General features: G+C 40.6%; 1 protein-coding gene across 1 annotated transcript in view; it reads left to right on the top strand.

Moving 5' to 3' along the window:
- The window catches only part of LRRC2 (leucine rich repeat containing 2), a 50,343-nt gene extending 41,822 nt beyond the window's left edge, over window positions 1–8,521 (top strand). Inside the window, exons 8-9 of the mRNA XM_019024647.4 lie at window positions 2,806–2,942; window positions 5,399–8,521. Of these exons, the coding sequence (XP_018880192.1) occupies window positions 2,806–2,942; window positions 5,399–5,448 (187 nt within the window). The 3' untranslated portion in view covers window positions 5,449–8,521. The remainder of the gene's footprint in view (window positions 1–2,805; window positions 2,943–5,398) is intronic.
- The last annotated feature ends 11,355 nt before the right edge of the window (window positions 8,522–19,876 follow it).

The raw sequence follows: 19,876 nt of genomic DNA, 5'->3' as shown, positions 1-19,876 counted from the left end.
GAAATTTCGGTACAGGGAGGTGTAGACAGAAATATGGTGCTTAAAACAAGAGGAAAAATGGAAGAATTTTTATATCAACAGGCACCCCCCAACCTCCTCCTTAATTACAATGGGCAGACCACTCTGTACCAGCAGTCCAGGCCCCAGACCAAAAGCCTGAGATTTTCTCTAAGGTAGCCCTGGAGAAAAGACCCCAGAGTTCTGTGTTTGGCGACTGCCCTGGGGACCTGCTAGCTTTGTGCTTGAGTGATCACCCACAGTGAGGCCGGTACCTTGGCCAGCACTGCATACATACTCAGGGGCCCAGCCAAATTCTGCTGTCTCATTCTCAGATATGAAGGCATTACCAAGCCTTACCAGATGGTTGTCACAAAAACGTAAATATTATTTATTGATTTTCAGTTTTAGAATCAAGCTGCAGGCAAAAGAAAAGTGAGATGTGATTACACAAAAATGTAAATATTATTTATTGATTTTCAATTTTAGAATCAAGCTGCAGGCAAAAGAAAAGTGATATGTGATTACACATCAGAATGGGTATAGTATTGACCTTAACAAAGTAAAAGGACACAATGTCTGTGATTGTGCTTTGAGATGCATCAAAAAAAATGAGATGTCCGATGTGTGGTTAGATGGGTGGATAGATGTGTGAACAGATGGGTGGGTAGATGGGTGGATAGATGGGTGGACAGATGGGTGGACGGATGGTTGGATAAATGGGTGGATAAATGGGTGGATAGATGGATGGATAGATGGGTAGATGGATGGGTAGATGGATGGGTGGATGGATGGGTGGATGGATGGGTGGATAGATGGGTGGATAGTTGGGTGGATAGGTGTGTGGACAGATGAGTGGATATGTGTTAAAGCAAGTATAGCAAAATGTTAAACATGGAATCTAGGGGATTGTACATGGGTGTTCACTCTGAACTTTTTTCTACTTTTGTGAATATTTAAGAATTTTCATAATAAAATGTTTAAAAAGTAAAATAGTAGGTAAAAATTTGGAAGTGCGAAGGTTGGGAAACTGGAAAGAAGGGGAGAAATCCCACCACTTGATTGAATGACAGGAAAATATTTGTCCTAAGGTAAAAGGCATTTTAAATAGATTAAGGAAAAACAGTGATAGACCAATGAAAAAAGATTGCTTCTGGGATCTGAAGAGTAATTAAAGGGAGGGTGAGAGACTATTGCTTCACAAAGAAGCACGATTACATTCTGCAGGTTTAAAAATATGTACAATGATTACTTGATTAAAAATGTTAAGAATGATAAAATGTAGGTATATTTCTTATTTTTGAATAGGGAAGGATGATAAACATTAACTCAATGAAAAAATTATAAAGGAAAAGTTGAATGGTTCTATCTACATTAAACATTACAACTTTTAAACTCTCTCCATGTTCAGACATTAAATAAAATTAAAAGGAAAATGAACTGGGAAATATATATATATACTAAAATATAACACTCGTGGCTCATATCTTCCATATATACAGCTCTCATCTATAATCCAATGAGAACACGCTAACATCTCAAGACAGCAGGGCCTGCAATTGCAACCAAAAACTATTTAAGAGATTTACTGTTTTTGAATTGAAATAATTACAATATTTTTCACATCAATACATCTTTGAAAATTGTGAAGACAGAAGATCAAATACTATTTGGGTTTCCCCCGTTTAGCTTGTGTGTGTGTGTGTGTGTGTGTGTGTGTGTTAGCAGTAGTTCATCTTTTATTCAATTTTATTCTTATATTTTCAGAGATGGGGTCTCTCTCATTCTGTTGCCCAGGCTAGAGTGCAGTAGTGTCGTCATAGCTCACTGGAGCCTTGACTTCCTGGGACTAAGCCATCTTCTTGCCTCAGCCTGCCGAGTAGCTGGGATTACAGGCATGTGCCACCACACTCAGCTAATCTTTTATATTTCTTGTAGAGATGGAGTCTCTCTATGTTGCCCAGGCTGGTCTCCAACTCCTGGCCTCAAGCATATCCTCCTGCCTTGGCTTCCTAAAATGCTGGGATTATAGGCATGAGCCTCTGTTCCTGTCCTATCGTTTGTTTGTTTATTTATTTATTTATTTATTTTTGAGATTGAGTCTCGCTCTGTTGCCCAGACTAGAGTGCCATGGCGTGATTTCAGCTCACTGCAACCTCTGCCTCCCGGGTTCAAGCAATTCTCCTGCCTCAGCCTCCTGAGTAGCTGGGATTATAGGTGCATGCCACCACACCCAGCTAATTTTTGTATTTTTAGTAGAGACAGGGTTTCACCATGTTGTTTAGGCTGGTCTCGAACTCCTGACCTCAGGTGATCCACCCGCCTCAGCCTCCCAAAGTGCTGGGATTACAGGAGTGAGCCACTGTGCCCAGCCATGTCCTATCTTTTAAATACCCATTTTGTGGGGATTTTCCTTGAGTCCTTTGTAATTTGGACACTTCATTTTAAAGTTGGATGTCCCTTACTGGGAGTAACATCAAACATTGCATGACGACATGCAGCTGTGAGGATCTGCCTGAGAGGAGGTGTTAGTGTCCACTCCATGGCCTCCTGTCCTCTCTGCCTATGACTAGGGAGCTCTCATTTCCCCATCAGGCCTCTGAAAAGTCTATACTTTAAAACTGGCTCTATATTACTGTTGGATTATTCCACACTGGAATTCCACTGGTGATGCTGATATCATGTGGTCAATTGTGACTTTTAAAGGTAAGCCAGAACTTGGGATAACAGAGGTTATTTTATGTGAGGAATTTTGCAGTTTAAAATGCACAGGTGATAATGTGATACTTCCCATGCTTTCTCGAATAGATTTGTAAGCCTTATGGACAATCCTATTGATAATGCCCAATGTGAAGATGGCAATGAAATAGTGGAAAGTGAACGGGATCGCCAACATTTTGATAAAGAAGTTATGAAAGCCTATATTGAAGACCTTAAAGAAAGAGGTGGGTTACTCATATTTAAAATTATTTAAAATTAGTGTACAGACATCCACTTATGTAATACATTTGTTAATAGAAGTCAAATTGACAAAAAGTTTATTGGTTGAGGGGCACGTTACTTTGTAAATTATTTTTCCATTTACCCTCCAACACACTCCAAATGATACATTTCCTTAAAATATCAAATTGTGCTAGTCCATTTGAATGCTTGATGAATCATCCACTGTTTGACAGAGAGGCTGGAAAACGTGCACTTAAAATATTAGGGTTGCGTTACTAACCATACGTGAGTTTTAACTAAACGATATTGACAAAATAGTATCCTAAGTTACTAGAAAAATAAGATGTCGTTTCAAAATCCATTTACATTCAACTTTTGAAAAAGTTATCTCACATAAATCAAGAACACTTATATAAAAATCACAAAAGGGAAAGCACAGGATGGCCAATTTGCGCATAGATGCATTTAGTTTTGGTTCCCATAGGGTGGTGAGAATACAGAGGGGCGAGGGGGGTCAAGTACCTCAGGAAAGGGTGGGAAGACTTTTTCCCAGCGCCAGATTCCGGCGGCTGTTTCCAAAGAAGTGGAGAGATCCTAATGGTGTTCTGGAAGCCTTAAGCCCTTCCTTCCATCACAAGACAGCTTCCCCAGGAAAAGGGCATACATCAGTCTTTGGTCTTCTAATCACTGCCTCCTTTCTGGGTGTGGATGCCTGAGAGTCATTCCTTAATTTTTCAGTTCTTTGATGAGCTAGGTGCAGACCTGGCAGGAAGAGAGATGTCCCGCAAGTGGATTTAGGGAGAAAGCAGCACTGGCCCTGGGCCTCTGATGATGAGCATCTGTGGGCAGGCTCCCTCAGCCACCCTCAGAAAATGGCATGCGTGAGCATGCCTCTCCCTCATCAGTAGATGTCTGAAGACGATTAGTCACATTCAGATAGTCAGAAATGATGAAAAGTGTCATTTATTGGGCAAATTAAAAATTGTTTCAGCTAAACTAAAATTTCTATATGGTTACTTTTAATCTGTTTGGATATCCCTAATTTTGAATTCTGAACTAATATGAAATAAATTAGAAATTTATCGTAAATGTGAAACTGAAATTACAGAGCCATTTATTTGTCAAAATTTACCTTTGGGTTGTACGGTTTTCCTCTTGTGAGAACCTTTAGTGTTCCATTTTATTCATTTATTTGTTCATAATTATATTATAGTGCTATTACGTAAAACTACAAGAAAGAAAGAAAATAGGTGTTAAGTTATGGATCTATGTGGCCAGCAATAATAATTTGCTCTTAAAATTAATCAATTTAAATAAAATAAATATACTTATCTATTATAAAATATCATTTAATAAATATATTATTTACTATTAATTTTATCGATAATATATTATTAGTTATTATTTACTTAAATAATTTGTTTTAAAATAATTTGCTTTTAAAAATTAACTTTAGAGATGATAGATTTTTAATTTGTTTACTTATTTCTAAATAATAATAATAATTTTATTCTGTATATATTCATATGTATTAGATTGAACACATGATATTGCTAATATTCAGCTGGTTTTGTCCTACAGAAATGACAATTTTTAATGTTTCAACCTAGATGTGGTCAGGCATGTGCTCTGAATTTTAAAAAATTTGCTCGTTTTCTTTTCTTTATCATGGTGTCTTCCGTTTTCCTTCTTTCCCCATCAGACCAATGTCTGAGTGAAAAAATAGTAGATTTAATCTGCCCACAAGGGCCTACAACTTTGTGTGATTCAAGAAGGATGAGGATGTGAAGCCCTCACTGGTCCTCAAGCTTTAGTGAACATAGGAGTGAGAGTTTTTACTCATCAGGCCTGGGGCAGGGCCTGAGAAAGTACACTTCTGACCAGCTCGCTGGTGATGTTGATGCCTTTTGTCTGAGAAGTACACTTTGAGAGTCATTGGTATAGACCATCCTTTGACAAAATTTTGGCTGTGAAGGGAGAGAGAAGAGGGGTCAGCAACTAGTGGGAAGAGCCAGGCTGAGAGAAGGTTTACTTTCAAAGATGGTGTATGGTTTAGGAACAGCCCAAACTTCTCTTATAAATGGTACCCTCTGCCACCTACTAGCCACAGTCCCAAGTCCATGACCATCTATTTCTATTTTGTCAACTATTAATACTGTAGGGTCATATAGCTTCCAAGATCTTGATGGAGCTGTGAGTTGGCTGGAAAGATGGCAAAAGAATGAAAGTTAACGATTCTTAGATCTAAACATTTCTAAAGTTTGACTGCACATTTGTGATGACTTACTTAATGGTGACAAATGCATTATTTATCACCTATACAGTATCTCTATACTTAAAACATGAAGTGACAATAATGGGTGTATTGACGTACATTCATTATGTATGTCATAGCACGTAGCTAGATTTCATAATAAAATGGTGAATGATTGAGCATACTTTTTTCTTTCTGTTACAGAATCTGTTCCCAGCTATACCACCAAAGTGTCTTTTAGCCTTCAACTTTGATATCCATCAGAAGACTGCAAATCTCACTATTCTCTGGAGCTATATATAAATCTTTGTTATGATCATGTCATATAGGAAGAATGGCTTGTGCTTAAGGACAAAGTCTAGAAACCGCTATCGTAGTTGCTAAAAAAAATGGTTTTCAAATGTCAAATACATAAGTATCTCCCTCCATGGACTGGAGAATTGAAAAATTGGTTTGTATATTGATATTTCCAGGTTCATTTGCATACACTTTTTTCCAAATAATGCACATTTAATATGTTTTAAAATGTCTTATTTTTAAGAATTATAACTAAAAGACCAAATACTGAAGTTAAGTGCATTGTTTTCAGGAATCAAAAGATAAAGGGGCCGGGTGTGGTGGCTCACACCTGTAATCCCAGCACTTTGGGAGGCTGAAGTGGGTGGATCACCTGAGGTCAGGAGTTCGAGGCTGGTTTGGCCAGCATGGCGAAACCCCATCTCTACTAAAAATACAAAAAATTAGCTGGGCATGGTGGCAGTTGCCTGTAATCCTAGCTACTCAGGAGGCTGAGGCAGGAGAATCGCTTGAACCTGGGAGGCGGAGTTGCAGTGAGCCGAGATCATGCCACTGCACTCCAGCCTGGGTGACAGAGCCAGACTCTGTCTCAAAAAAAAAAAAAAAAAAAAAAAAAAGAAAAAGATAAAGGGATTGTGAAAAGAGCATTTATATTGGACTAATCAGATGAGAGTATTTTGTTATTTTGAAAGAGTTTATTTCTTTTACTGAGAATAATCTTCCTTGAGTTTATATAAACTGCTATTTCCATATGTTTTAAGTTATATTTTGGCAAGTGTAGACTCCTAGGAGAGACTTGTAGGTACAATCTAGGCCTTGAAGAAACAAAGGCTGGAATATCTGCCCATGCTTTGGGCATGAGATGCTCAGATGGTGCGTGGGTAGATCTACTTGAGGAAGTGTGGCCTGGCTGTTCATGGGAAGTCTTCAGTGGCCTTCATGGATGGCCATCCTGTCCTGAGTGGTCACCCTGGGGGTCCTGGGACACACCTCAGTAAAGAGCAAAGGCAACGCCCTCAGGGTCCCTTCCTCCAAGATGGCCATGTAGGGTAATGGAGATGACCAGTCCACACTGATAAGGAGTTCCTAGCAAGGCTTCCTTGTGGGTACCACAGGACAACTCTGCCCATAGCAAAGATGCTTCAGTCCAGAGGGAGCCCATGGGCTGTTTGAATTTGGGAGAGGTGGGATTCATTACAAGACTTTGGGCTCTTATGTCACATCACATGATTTGGAGAAATTAGACACAATCTCTTATTTTTATACCACTGTCTTGGGCTAAAATAAACAGGTTGTGGCTGATGGTGTTGAAGATAAATAAGCTTAAACAAATAACTTTGGCCGGGCACGGTGGCTCACACCTATAATCCCAGCACTATGGGAGGCTGAGGCAAGCAGGTTGTTTGAGCCCAGGAATTTGAGAACAGGATTTTGAGAACAGCTTGGACATCATGGCGAAACCCCATCTCCACAAAAAATTCAAAAAATTAGCCAGGTGTGGTGGCACGTGCCAGTGGTCCCAGCTACTCAGGAGGCTGAGGTGGGAAAATCACTTGAGCCCAGGAGGTCGAGGCTGCAGTGTGCTGTGATTGTGACACTGCCCGCCAGCCTGGGTGACAGAGTGAGACCCTGTCTCAAAAGCAAAACAAACAGCAATAACAATATTATTATTGTTATAACTAAAAAAAAAAAAAAAAACAAGCAGCTTTTGTGACTAAGACGGAAAATATGCATATAGTGGCATCTTTTTACATGAATCATCTCCTCTGTGGTCTTGCCCAGTACCATCCAGTGGAGCTTTCTGCAGTGAAAGAAATGTTCTGTGTTTGCGTTGTCCAACGTGGTAAACCAGACACATGTGATTCTTGAGCACTTGAACAATGACTGATGTGATTGAAGAACCCATCTTTCAATTCAATTAAATTTAAATAGCCACATTTAACTCCAGCCTTGGGTTTGACCTGATGGAAAATTCCCATGAGAGAGTGCTCCAAACCGTTCCAAGGTAGGGCCAGTTGCGATTCTAAAGGAAGAAGCACTAAATGGCAGGGTGATCAGTCCAAAGCATTTATGAGGGGAGCTTACATACAGCGTGGGCTGCAGCGTCCTTGTGATGGGCAGTGAGACAAGGGATGTTGTACCTGGGCATGTCCCCAGCGAGGGGGTCGGGGGATGGAGTTCACATGAAGATGTAAGGAATTTGGGTGGGGGCTGGGCTGGCTTCTACATGTTTAGCAACACGGCTGATCTTTCAGTGTTTCCAGCAACAACCTAAACACCATTATCAGTGTCTAGGAATGTTCAAGGCCCAGGCTGGGGTTCAGACCTGCAGAGGAAAACATCAGCTGGCTGGGTCAAGGCACCGTGTGTTTCTTGGTCAGGACAGAGACAAAAATGAGGAAAACTAGGGGACCCCACACACGTGTGGCTACCATACTCCCGAACAGGTCTAGCTAGTTATTTGTTTTTTTGGAAGTTAATCTGGGGTAGAAATGTATGGTGATTTTTATTTTCTCTGTCTGAAGAATCAGCCATTTTTAAAAAGATTATTATTGACATCCCAATATTTTATCTTGATGGGCTTACTCATAAGTCCAAACATTTTATTAACAGGTGTAAAACAGGCAGAGCATTCTAAAACCACGTGGTAGTGCTTTGGTGGAGGACTGCTTCCACTTAGAAACAAACTCTGAGAAGTAGGCTAAGAGAAGACAAGAGGGCCGGGCGCGGTGACTCATGCCTGTAATCCCAGCACTTTGGGAGGCCGAGATGGGCGAATCATGAGGTCAGGAGTTCAAGACCAGCCTAAACAACATGGTGAAACCCTGTCTCTATTAAAAATGCAAAAAATTAGCCAGGCGTGGTGGTGGGCGCCCATAATCCCAGCTACTCAGACGGCTGAGGCAGGAGAATTGCTTGAACCCAGGAAGCAGAGGTTGCAGTAAGCCAAGATCCCACCATTGCACTCCAGCCTGGGCAACAGAGTGAGACTCCATCTCAAAAAAAAAAAAAAAGAGAGAGAGGTGAAAAGAGTAGGAAAATGAGAAATCACCTTCGTTGAATCTTAAATAGTTACATTTTTTTCTTTTTAACACTAAAAATACAATTCAAATTTATTAGCTGTACTACTTGAATGATTTTGGAATTTTATGTCATGCTAAGGTATGTGTTACATATGGCCAAGTGGAAAATATATCTGAAGAGGGGCTTTCATACAAATAGACTGTTCATAATTTATGTAAATTTTATTTTAATAAAACCAGTTTTTTGTTTAAAAACCTTGTTTCACTGTCACATATGAAAAAAATACTGCATTGATATATAATTATTTCATGTTACGTAATAACCCAAAACAAATATATTACTTGAATATGTTTGTAGAGATACTATTTAATTTATTCATATAAACGTGCAGAAAGATTCCAAAGGGGAATATATATCTTGTGAAAATATGGAGATTTGAAAATTTGACATGATGCAAATAGACTGATACATAATTTGGAAAGGTTATTTACATGGCAGAATACATGTATGAATATTAAAGTAATATGAATGAAAGAATAAAATATTCTTAGAAGAAAAATGTCCTGGTTCTAAAAGCTTTTTATTAAACCTATTTTTTATATGTTGGAAGTGTAGGGGGGAAAAGATTTTTTTTTCCTCATCTGTTGCTAGGTTCATGGCTGAGACTCCTGTAACAAAAGATGGATTAAGAAGTGAAAATAGCATTCAAATATATTTAATATAAGTTTTATGCAATATGGGAGCCTTCAAAAATGAAGACCCAAAGAAACAGGTAAATTTGTGTTTTTATTTTTTTGAGACAGAGTCTCGCTCTGTTACCCAGGCTGGAGTGCGGTGGTATAATCTCGGCTCACTGTAACCTCCACCTCTCGGGCTGAAGCGATTCTTCCACCTCAGCCTCTTGAGTAACTGGGATTACAGGTGTGCGCCACCACGCCCAGCTAATTTTTGTATTTTTAGTAGAGATGGGGTTTCACCATGTTGGCCAGGCTGGTCTTGAACTCCTGACCTCAAGTGATCCTCCCGCTTTGGCCTCCCAAATTGCTGGGATTACAGGCATGAGCCACTGTGCCTGGACAACTAGTGCATTTTTTAATACTAGGTTTGATAATGAAGTGCATAGTTGTGGAAAAACATGATTGGAGGACAACACGGTGTGATCTAATAGCAATACGCTGGGGGAAACTTAACGAGGCCTGTCAGTTCAATTCTTCTTGGTGTCCCTGTGTCTTTGAGGGTAAGGATGTTCCTATAATTCAGATACAGGCAGGATACCTCTGGAAGGGGGGTCTTATGACCGACTGCAGGGAGGAAGGTCAGATAATTCTGTTATGGCCTACTTCAGGGGTGAAGGCTGAGAGGAAAGTCAGAGATACCTTCCTGCTTCTGCAGTTTTCTCAAATGCCAAGGCGCCATATTTTGGGATAGAATGTAATGAAGCCCATCAGAAGTGAAGGGGAAAAGGCACTTAGGTGAAATCCTTAAGTAGTGTATTGTAATTAATAGCAAGACTCACATCTGGTTTCTTGACTGTAGCTTTAATTTTATTTCCACTAGAATCTCTTTTAAATTTATTGATGGTTCTAGCCACCCTCCCCACCCACATGTTTCCTTGTTTGGGGTGTAATGGATCATGGAGCTAGTAAGCTATAAAGTAGTGAATTAAATCCTTACTACCGTATTCCTCCCAGTTTGAATTGTGGAAGAATCCAACAGTCTTTTTTGTACAGAAAGAGACAAAAGGTCATTTTAATTTTAATAACTGGATATGGTAGGAGATGGTTCCTTCTTACTTTCTCACTTTTCTGTAGAAAAACCCAGCAAGCTTCTCAACTCTCCTTCTGGCTTAGAGATGCCTCCTTCTGAAAGCTTGGCTGGTGTTTATCTGGGTCGTTAGAGCAGACATTCACAAAATGGTCAGTTTTGTAAACTTTAAAAGGGAAAGGTTGAGGAAGTGGATATCCAATCCTATTGCTTACTGAGGTATGTATTCTAATTGGCTCAGAATGGATTATGTTTTCACCCAAAGAACATTCTGTATTTGAGCCAAAGTTTAGTGCTTTATAATTGTACTGAGGGTACTAATCCTTTTTAAAATGAGGATTTGGTTTTGATACGTAGATGACTTATGTTTCTTACTCCAGCTTTGACCTTTAATATTGGCACCTGTTTCTGGTTTCTCCTCTATAGGGCAGCTCCACTTGGGAATCCCATTGACATCTAAAAGAAGTGTATTACAGGTGTGTTTATTTTCTTCCTCCATTTTCCAAAGTTACATGACCAATATTTTATGGGTCTTACAAATGTGTAATTCTATCTAATTTTCTTTTTGAAGAATTGCCTATTTTAAAAAATCCGCAGATCTTACTCATTTCTCTTTTCTTTAAAATGTTTACTTGATTCTAATTTTTCCTGATTAATAAGGAGGACTTTTTTTCTAGTATCTCATCTTCCAGCTTCTCCCACACTACTTACTTGTCAGTGGCAAGATCCGTCATCAAAGTCAGTTTAGACCACATAATAGCATTTCTTAGGATTTTGAAGGGCTTTCCAATTCTTTCTTGAGATTAAAGTTCTTGGCTCTAGTCTTCAGTGAGCTCACAAATAATCTAACTTCCATTTCTTTTATTGTTCTAATTATCCAAGTTTAAAAAATTATTGTCTAGTTTGTTTTCCTTATTTAATCGGTGCTATGATATATAAATATTTTTTGTGATATTGCCTTGAAAGTGTGAATGTGCATCATAAAATAGCATTTTCTAGAAATGCAAATCAAAATGACTACAAGATATCACTTCATACCCATACGTATGGCTATGATAAAAGAAAACAAAAGCAGAAACTAACAAGTGTTTGTGAGGATGTAGAATAATTGAAACCCTTGTGCACCGTTGGTGGGGTTGTAAAATGGTGTTATCACTGTGGAAAACCATGATAGTTCCTCAAAAAAATTAAAAATAGAACTACCATATGATCCAGAAATCTCACTTCTGGGTATATACCCAAAAGGATTGAAAGAAGGGTCTCACTTAAAGTAAAATAAAAAAAAAAAAAAAAAGAAGGGTCTCAATGAGGGATATTTGCACATTCATATTCATAGCAGCTCAGTTCAAAATAGCCAAGAAGAGTAAGCAACACAGATGTTTATCAATGGATCAGTGGATGAATGGATAAACAACATGTGGAGTATTATTCAGCCTTAAGAAGGAGGGAAATTCTGACACGTACTGCAACATGGATGAACCTTGAGGATGTTAAGTTCAATGAAATAAGCCAGTCACAAAAAGACTAATGCTGTGTGATTTCACTTATTTGCAGTATCTAATGTAGTCAGATTCGTAGAAACAGAAAAGTAGAATGGTGGTTGCCAGGGGCTTGGAGGAGAGGAAATAGGGAGCTGTTTGTTAATGGGTATGGAGTTTTAGTTCTGCAAGATTAAAAAGTTCTGGGGAGCTGTTTCACAACAATGTGAATCTACTTACATGACTGAACTGTGCACTTAAATATGGTTCATGATTTATGAGTTTTTTACCGCAATTTTTAAAAATTGCATTTTCTTACTTTTGTGAAATCAGATGTCAAGTCTGGCTTACAAGCACATTCTGTGTGCACCGAAGCTCTCTGAAACCTTGCGTTAAGTTTCAACTCTCCAGTGAGCCAAGTGAGCATACTCTAGGGCTAATTTCTCATCTTTACCTTTGTCAATTTTACTTTAAAAATCCTCTCATTATAGAAGAGAGGATGGTATGTTCATTAGATAACACTGTAATTAAGGGGACATTACAACTGAGGTAATTAGAACCTTGCAGAAGCCAAATTGCTTGGGGCTGAGAGGAGACAACTGGCAGGCTGCATGTTTAATAATTTAATCTGAGAAATTAACATAACACTCCTTCACAGAGGATTATGTTAATCTTCTAAAGTTCTCACTTCTATCTCTAACGTGTCTAGTAACCAGATATTTCTTATTTGTTCAAGTGCAACTTGCTGGACCAAAGGTCCTCAATCCAGCTTGCTGTCCTTCCCATCTGGGTTCTGGGGGTGGGTTTGGTGGGCGGGGGTGGGGTTCCCTTTTGATTCCCCGACCTGTGCCACTATTTCCAACATTCCTACTGAATAAGAATTTAGGAAAGGGCAGTCAGAAGCTTAGATTGTGACTTAGGATGGGGCCGGGAGACAGTCCCTTTGCTTCTCAGGTAGGGAAATTAAAAAGGTATGAATTCCCTATTGCTGCTGTAACAGAACCACAAATTCAATGGTTTAAAATAACACAAATGCATTCTCGTACAATTCTGTAGGTCAGAAGTTCAACACAGTTCTCACTGGGCTAAAATCAAGGCAGAGCTGCGTTCTTTTCTAGAGGCTCTTCTAGAAAATCTGTTTCCTTGCCCATCCCGGCCTCTGGAGGCAACCCCCATTCTTTTGGGCTCCTGACCTCCTTCCTTCATCTTCAAAGCCAGCAACATTGCGTCTCTCTAACTCTTCTGAAGTCACATCTCTCTGACAAAAGCCAGGAAAGATTCTCCACTTTAAGGACTCATGTGATTATACTGAGCCCAGCTGGATGATGGGGGACACTCTCCCCATCTCAAGGTCCTTCACCTCAATCACATCTGTAAAGTCCCCTGTGCCACGTAAGGTTACATGTTCACAGGTTCTGGGCATTAGGACATGGGCATCATTGAAGCACATCACAGAGGAATTTACTCATTTTTTCCATGTACTTACAAGGTTTTATTATTTCCATTTAAGTCTCTAATTTGTTGGAAATTTATCCTGGCATATGGCTTGAGGAATGGTTCTAATTTTATCTTTTACCATAGGGCTGGCTAATTATCCTAAAAACACTTACTAAAAAGTCTGTCTACTCTTTCTGCACAGATTTGAGATGATGCCTTTGTTGTATATTAAACATGCATATGAGTCTGTTTATCTGTTTATGGAATTTACATTTTGTTTTAACGGTCTTGAATGCCCGTTCTTGGTTTCAGAATACTCAATGAAATAGAAATTGATGAGTATTTTCAAAGCCAACATTGTACCTAATGAGGAAAATTTGGAGACATCTCCTCTAAAATCCCTACTACGACTACACAATTAGAGAAGAGGAAGAAAACAGAGATATCAAAGTTAAAAAGGAGGTAAAACCCACGTTTTGCAGACGATGTGATTGCCTACCTGGGAAACCCAAGAGAATCAACTGAAACATTACTATAAAAAATAACAGAAGTCAGGAGAATAGTGGCATATAAAATAATATATGGAAGCCAAAGGCCTTTATACATAGCAATAACAGCTAGAAGATATAATGAGAGAGAAACCAATTTGTAATATAAAATATTCCTGATAACATATATACAAAACCTACATACGAAAGACTTTAAAACACATATGAAAGACCCAAAAGACATTTACAAAGGGAATGATGTACCATGTTCTTGGATAGGAAGATTTAGCATGATAAAGATTCCAATTTTTTCTAAATTAATCTATAAATTGAATGGGATCACAATAAAACACCCTCAGCATTTCTTGTTTTTCTTTAAATTTCTTTCTTTTTTTGTCAGGTTGATTCTAAAATACACATGGGAAAATAAAGAAGCAAAATAGCCTGGGAAACCCTGAAAAGAAGAGTGACAATTGTGAAAGCACTAGTCGGTTTTTTATCTCTTAGTAAGTTTGAGGAGATGAAACACAAGCTCAGGACTTAGTGAGACTTACGCTGGGAAGGGAAGTCTAGGAAGGTGTGAATGGTTAATTTTAGGTGTCTACTTCGCTTGTCTAAGAGATACCCAGATATTATAGCTGGTGAAACGTCATTTCTGGGTGTGTCTGTGAGGGTGTTTCCCAAAGAGGTTTACATTTGAATCAGTGGACTGAGTAAAGAAGATTGCCGGCCGGGCGCGGTGGCTCACGCCTGTAATCCCAGCACTTTGGGAGGCCGAGGTGGGCGGATCACGAGGTCAGGAGATCGAGACCACGGTGAAACCCCATCTCTACTAAAAATACAAAAAAAAATTAGCCGGGTGCAGTGGCGGGCGCCTGTAGTCCCAGCTACTCGGGAGGCTGAGGCAGGAGAATGGCGTGAACCCGGGAGGCGGAGCTTGCAGTGAGCCGAGATTGCACCACTGCACTCCAGCCTGGGCGACAGAGCGAGACTCCGTCTCAAAAAAAAAAAAAAAAAAAAGAAGATTGCCCTCCCCCATGTGGGTGGGCAGACAGAATAAAATGGTGGAGGAAAGGCGAATCAACCCTTCTGGAGCTGAGACATCCATCTTCTCCTGCCCTCTTGCTCTCAAATGCCAGAGCTCTCTGGCCTTTGAACTCTGGGACTTACATGTGTGGCCCCACACCTCCAGTTCTCAGGCCTTCAGACTCAGACTGAATTACACCCCTGGGTTTCTGGTTTTCCAGCTTGCAGACTGTGGGACTTTTTGGCCTCTTTAATCACATGAACCCATTTCATAGTAAATCCCTGTCACAGGTGAGTGGTGACTATCTGGGCTGGTGGTGAGGGGGTAAAAGAATTTACCAAAACAGTTGTAGGTGAAGAAAGGCAGATTTATTACAGAAAGTATGAAAATACATTGCAAGAAGGCAACGGGCAGGATCAGCAGAAGAGGAGCTGACTGCAAGGAGACAAAGGCTTGCTGGAGATTTTATAGAATGGAACTTGGGCTGGTTGATAATGCCAAGGCAGCAGAGAGCTTAACTTGCATTCTTCTGTCAGCCGGAGTGTTTGATAAATTGAGGCATTTGATGGTAAGCAGGAATTTTTTGAGTTATGTACGTCATCAGGACATATGGCCATATGTCCTGCACAGATAAATCTTGTAACTAAAGGAGATAGGAGTGACTTAGGGATAAAAGACTTATCTTTATGGCCCAGGACATATGGCCATATGTCCTGGGCCATAAAAAAAGGCAGACCTATAGCTCATTTGCTTTATCTCTTTGTTTTCCCCTGGTCCCACCAGCCTGACTCCTTTTCCCTAATTAGGACTCCACATTCCCCTTATAAACCTGTATACAGATGGCCCCTGACTTAGAATGGTTCAATTTATGATTATGTTTCACTTTACAATGATGCAAAAGTGATATATATTTAGTTGAAACCATGGGAATTTTGATCTTTTCCCAGCTTAGCCATAGGCAGTAAGATACTCTTCCCTATTGCTATTCTGACCATGTTAAAAGTGGGCCAGGGTAGGCTAAGCTAAGCTACGATATTTGGTGGGTGGGGTGTATTAAATGCATTTTTGACTTATGATATTTCTACTTATGGTGGGTCTATCAAGACATAACCCCATCATAAGTTGAGGAGCATCTGTATATCCCAGTGGTTCTGTTTCTGCGGAGAACCCTGATTACACAGAAGGCTACTCTCAACCACATATGACATGAATTTAGGAAGTGATGTCTGAGCCCGTAAGAAGGGGGAAAATCTTGTAACTGAAGGAGATAGGAGTGACTTAGGGATAAAAGACTAATCTTTAGGAGAAAACTCCTTGGGGGAATTCCTTGAAGAATAGTGACCAAATTATTTTTAAGAAAAGATCATTTCCTACGTTAAACTTGAACTGTTTCTAGCCCTGTGTTACTGTTAGCATATTTTGTTACTTCCATGAGTTCAAGAAAATAAGAAAACCCAACCCACTAACCAGTGTTTGGAGTCACCCAAGCAGGTCTGGTCTTCCCTAGTCACCATGTTCTCTCTGTGTTTATCAGCAAATATTAGTTGCCTTCCTCAGAACCTCGCTACCAAGAATTCTGCAGGGGAGTAAACTGTCATTGGCAAGCAGGTCCCCTGTCATACCACCTGGTCTGTGAGTCTTTGGGTTTTCAGGTGGCCCAGACATGCTCCTGTATATGCCCTTTCCAGGCAGAGAGGAATGTTCTCTGATGGCGGGAACACTGTGTCAGACTATGGTGTCCTCTGTTTAGTGGGGAACACAGGGCCAGGATTTTAAACCAGGGCATGGTTCTCAAAGTATGGGACCACTGGGCACTTCTGATTCTTCTACCACATTCATGGGAAAGGGGGAAGATACCAGCACAGCCCCATGTGGTGAACATCACTTATTTCACCAATACAAGTAGTTTCTGATATGTTTTATGCAAATTAACAATGACCCCTTTGCAGAAATATTTGAAACTTAGCACAGCTGTCTTGAGTGAGGATCCCAATTAGTTGCTAATGAATGCTAATTGACCACCTCTGGGATGGGGGCAACAGCCCACAGGGTATAGATGGCACAGAAACACACACACACCCCCCAGTATCTATACTGAAGTGTTTAGAAGCAAATCACAATGAATGATTGGGTGTTCTGTGAAAAGGCTGTACATGGAAAATGACCCCCAAATGACACAGGATCCAAGAAACCAAAGAAAGAGGCAGACAAATCCAGTTTGTCGGTATTGGGTGATTTTTTAGGGGGAATTTACAGATAGAAGTGTGGTCTTTTGCGGTTGCAAGACAGGCAGATCTCCGCATTGCGATCCTCCAGACCCAGGGCTTATATCTTCGGTAAAAAGCGCATGTGCTGTAGAAGGAATGTGCAGGATGCTACAGGCATCTCAGTCTATGATTTCTGCAACAACGAGGGTTGTTTTGGAGGAAACTTACAATGAATATGTGTTCCTACATAAACATCCAGGAGTTCAAGACCAGCCTGGGTGACAGAATGAAACCTTGTCTCTACCAAAATAATAATAATAATAATAATAATAATAATAATAATAATGTGGCTACTGAAAACATTTAAGTTACCTATGTGGCTGACATGCTCTAACTCTACTAGATAGCACTGCCAAAATGAAGGTGATGTTTATAGAAGAGGAAGGAAATTCTCTAAGTTGGCTGGCTTTGCGTTCACCTCTAGTCCCATATTAGAAGACAGTAGCCTTGACTGTATGTGAGAAATTTGACAATTCTATTGAGATTTTGGAATAACAACTGCAAAATTCTTTCTGATTCTGGCCACTGCAGAGTAGCTAGGTTTGGACCCTTCCTATCACCAAAAATAGCTATAAAAGCTAGGCAAAAACAAGAAAACAAAGGATGAGATGCACTGGAGAGTAACAAGCATGGATTGGCTGTGAGGAGCTGGTCCTCTGGAGGAGGGACGCACATAAGGCAAGCCCCATGTGCCCCGGGTTTACTCAAAGACAGTTTCTGAATTGCAGCCCAGGAAATAAAGCAAAGCAAAAAGTGATTATTTCAGTTGACTGAGGAGACAGAAGTCAGAATTTGAGGCTGCCTAGGCACCTGAAATTTAAAGGCAAACTCCCAGAAAGAAGGGAATTGAAGAGAAGAGGCTCAAAATGCTGCATTCCATTTTTCTTTCATTGGCTGATTACCAAGATGTGCTGTTCTAAGGGAAAACAAAGCCAGGCTCTGGGAGGCTAAAGGCTTGCATGGGAATTTCGGCAGCCATGCAGCGCTGGGAAGTCAGAAATGGGAGTGAATGCCTAGTAGGGAGTGTGTATGGGGGTGGGAGTGGTGTTGGTAAACACCCGTGGCTTCCAGGCGAGACCACAGAAAACCTCGGCCTAGGATTGACGGTCTCCCCAGCGTGGGCTACACAGCCTATGAGTAAGTGCAAAGGTGAAGTATGCCCCAGCTTCAGGTAGGTCCCAACGATGTTTAAAACCAAGCCAAATTGTCCAGCCTGCCGCTCTCACCCCTCTCCAAGCACAGGGACCCTCCTGCAGTTCGCCCTGGCCCTTGCCCGGCTTGCTCTGCAGTGCTGCCTGTCCTGGAGCCAGCACTCTATATGCTAATTACCACAGTAGTGATGTCTTCTAAGGCAAGGCCCACCTGTGGTCATTTTTTCCTGACTTGTTTATCAAGTTTCGGTCACTCATTCTTCCACATGAATTAAACACACATCTTTTTCAGTTTCAGAAACAGTGTGTCCTTTGCCAAAGAGTGAGCTAGGATCACCCGTGAATACACATGAGTAGAGAAACGGCAAATGGGTAAAGTGGAAAACACCATTTTCATTTCTAAGCTGTTCATGGCCAAATGGCATGCAGAGAGCCTAGCAGTGCTCAGTCCAGATGTGGCAGGCTCATTCACCATGCAGCCCTTCTTTCAGCTCACACAGCTGTGCAGAGGCTCCTCCCTGGGTTAGGAAGCAGGGAAAGGTGAGGAGAACCGGGCCCTGCCTCAGACACTCCTGGTTCACTAGGAAGCCAGTCAGCACTAGAACTGGGTGGAATAGAACAACCAGCACTAGTGGAATGAAACCCTCACCAGAGGGATGAAAGGAGGCATCGCAGGGATACTGGCACTTCAGTAGGGAATTAAAAGATGGACATGGTCTCATGAGTAGCTAAGAAGAAGCAGAGGGAATTTGTGAGCAAAAGCCTAGGAGTGGGAAAGATAAATTAGCCAAGGCATGGTTGTAGGTGTGGTTTGAGGGGACAGGTGGGAGATGTGAACTGCCAGAATGACACTCCAGAAGGACAATGTGAGGACGCAATGTGCCCTAGAGGGAGCACTAGGATGCAGGCAAGGCACAACTCCAGTCGATGGAGGGGGGCAGATGGGGAGAGGATGGGGATGGGGTGAGTGAAAAGACGTTATTGGCTGTAAGTGACTATTACACTAATTTCCATTGCATAAATGGAAGGATTCACATTTCTAGTTTTTTAAAAAAAAGGTGTGAGAAGGAGTCTTAAAATTAATGTCATTAATCAAGACAGAGCATGTTCAGAAGACTGCTTTGGTTTCAGAGTCCTGGTGATATGGTTTGAAAGTGTCCCCACCCAAATTTCGTCTTGAATTGTATTTCTCATAATCCCCACGAGTCATGGGAAGGGTCCAGTGGGAGGTAATTGAATCATGGGGGCAGTTACCCTCATGCTATTCTTGTGATAGTTAATGGGTTCTCACGAGATCTGATGGTTTTATAAGGGACTTTCCCCCCTTTGCTTGGCACTCATTCTCTCTTTTGCCACTCTGTGAAGAGGTGCCTTCTGCCATGATTGTGTTCTCGAGGCCTCTCCAGCCATGTGGAACTGTGAGTCAATTAAACCTCTTTTCTTTCTAAATTACCCAGTCTTGGGTATTTCTTCATAGCAGCATGAGAATGGACTAATACACCTGGTAAGAATCTGTCCACAGACTTCTACATTTTCTCCTTTAGAATGGGAGTCCTCAGTATTTCTTTTTTATTATTTTTATTATTTTTGTGATCATCCAGCCCAAAATGTCAAGTCTCAATGTTTTTTTTGTTGTTGTTGTTGTTTTTTGTCTTTTTTTTTTGTTTTGTTTTATTTTGAGACGGAGTCTCTCTCTGTCACCCAGGCTGGAGTGTAGTGGCGTGATCTTGGCTCACCAAAAGCTCCACC

Source organism: Gorilla gorilla, chromosome 2 (assembly GCF_029281585.2).
Source record: "Gorilla gorilla gorilla isolate KB3781 chromosome 2, NHGRI_mGorGor1-v2.1_pri, whole genome shotgun sequence".
In the NCBI taxonomy this organism is placed as follows: domain Eukaryota; kingdom Metazoa; phylum Chordata; class Mammalia; order Primates; family Hominidae; genus Gorilla; species Gorilla gorilla.
Note: the sequence above shows the minus strand (reverse complement) of the source record. Positions and strands in the feature narration are given on the sequence as shown.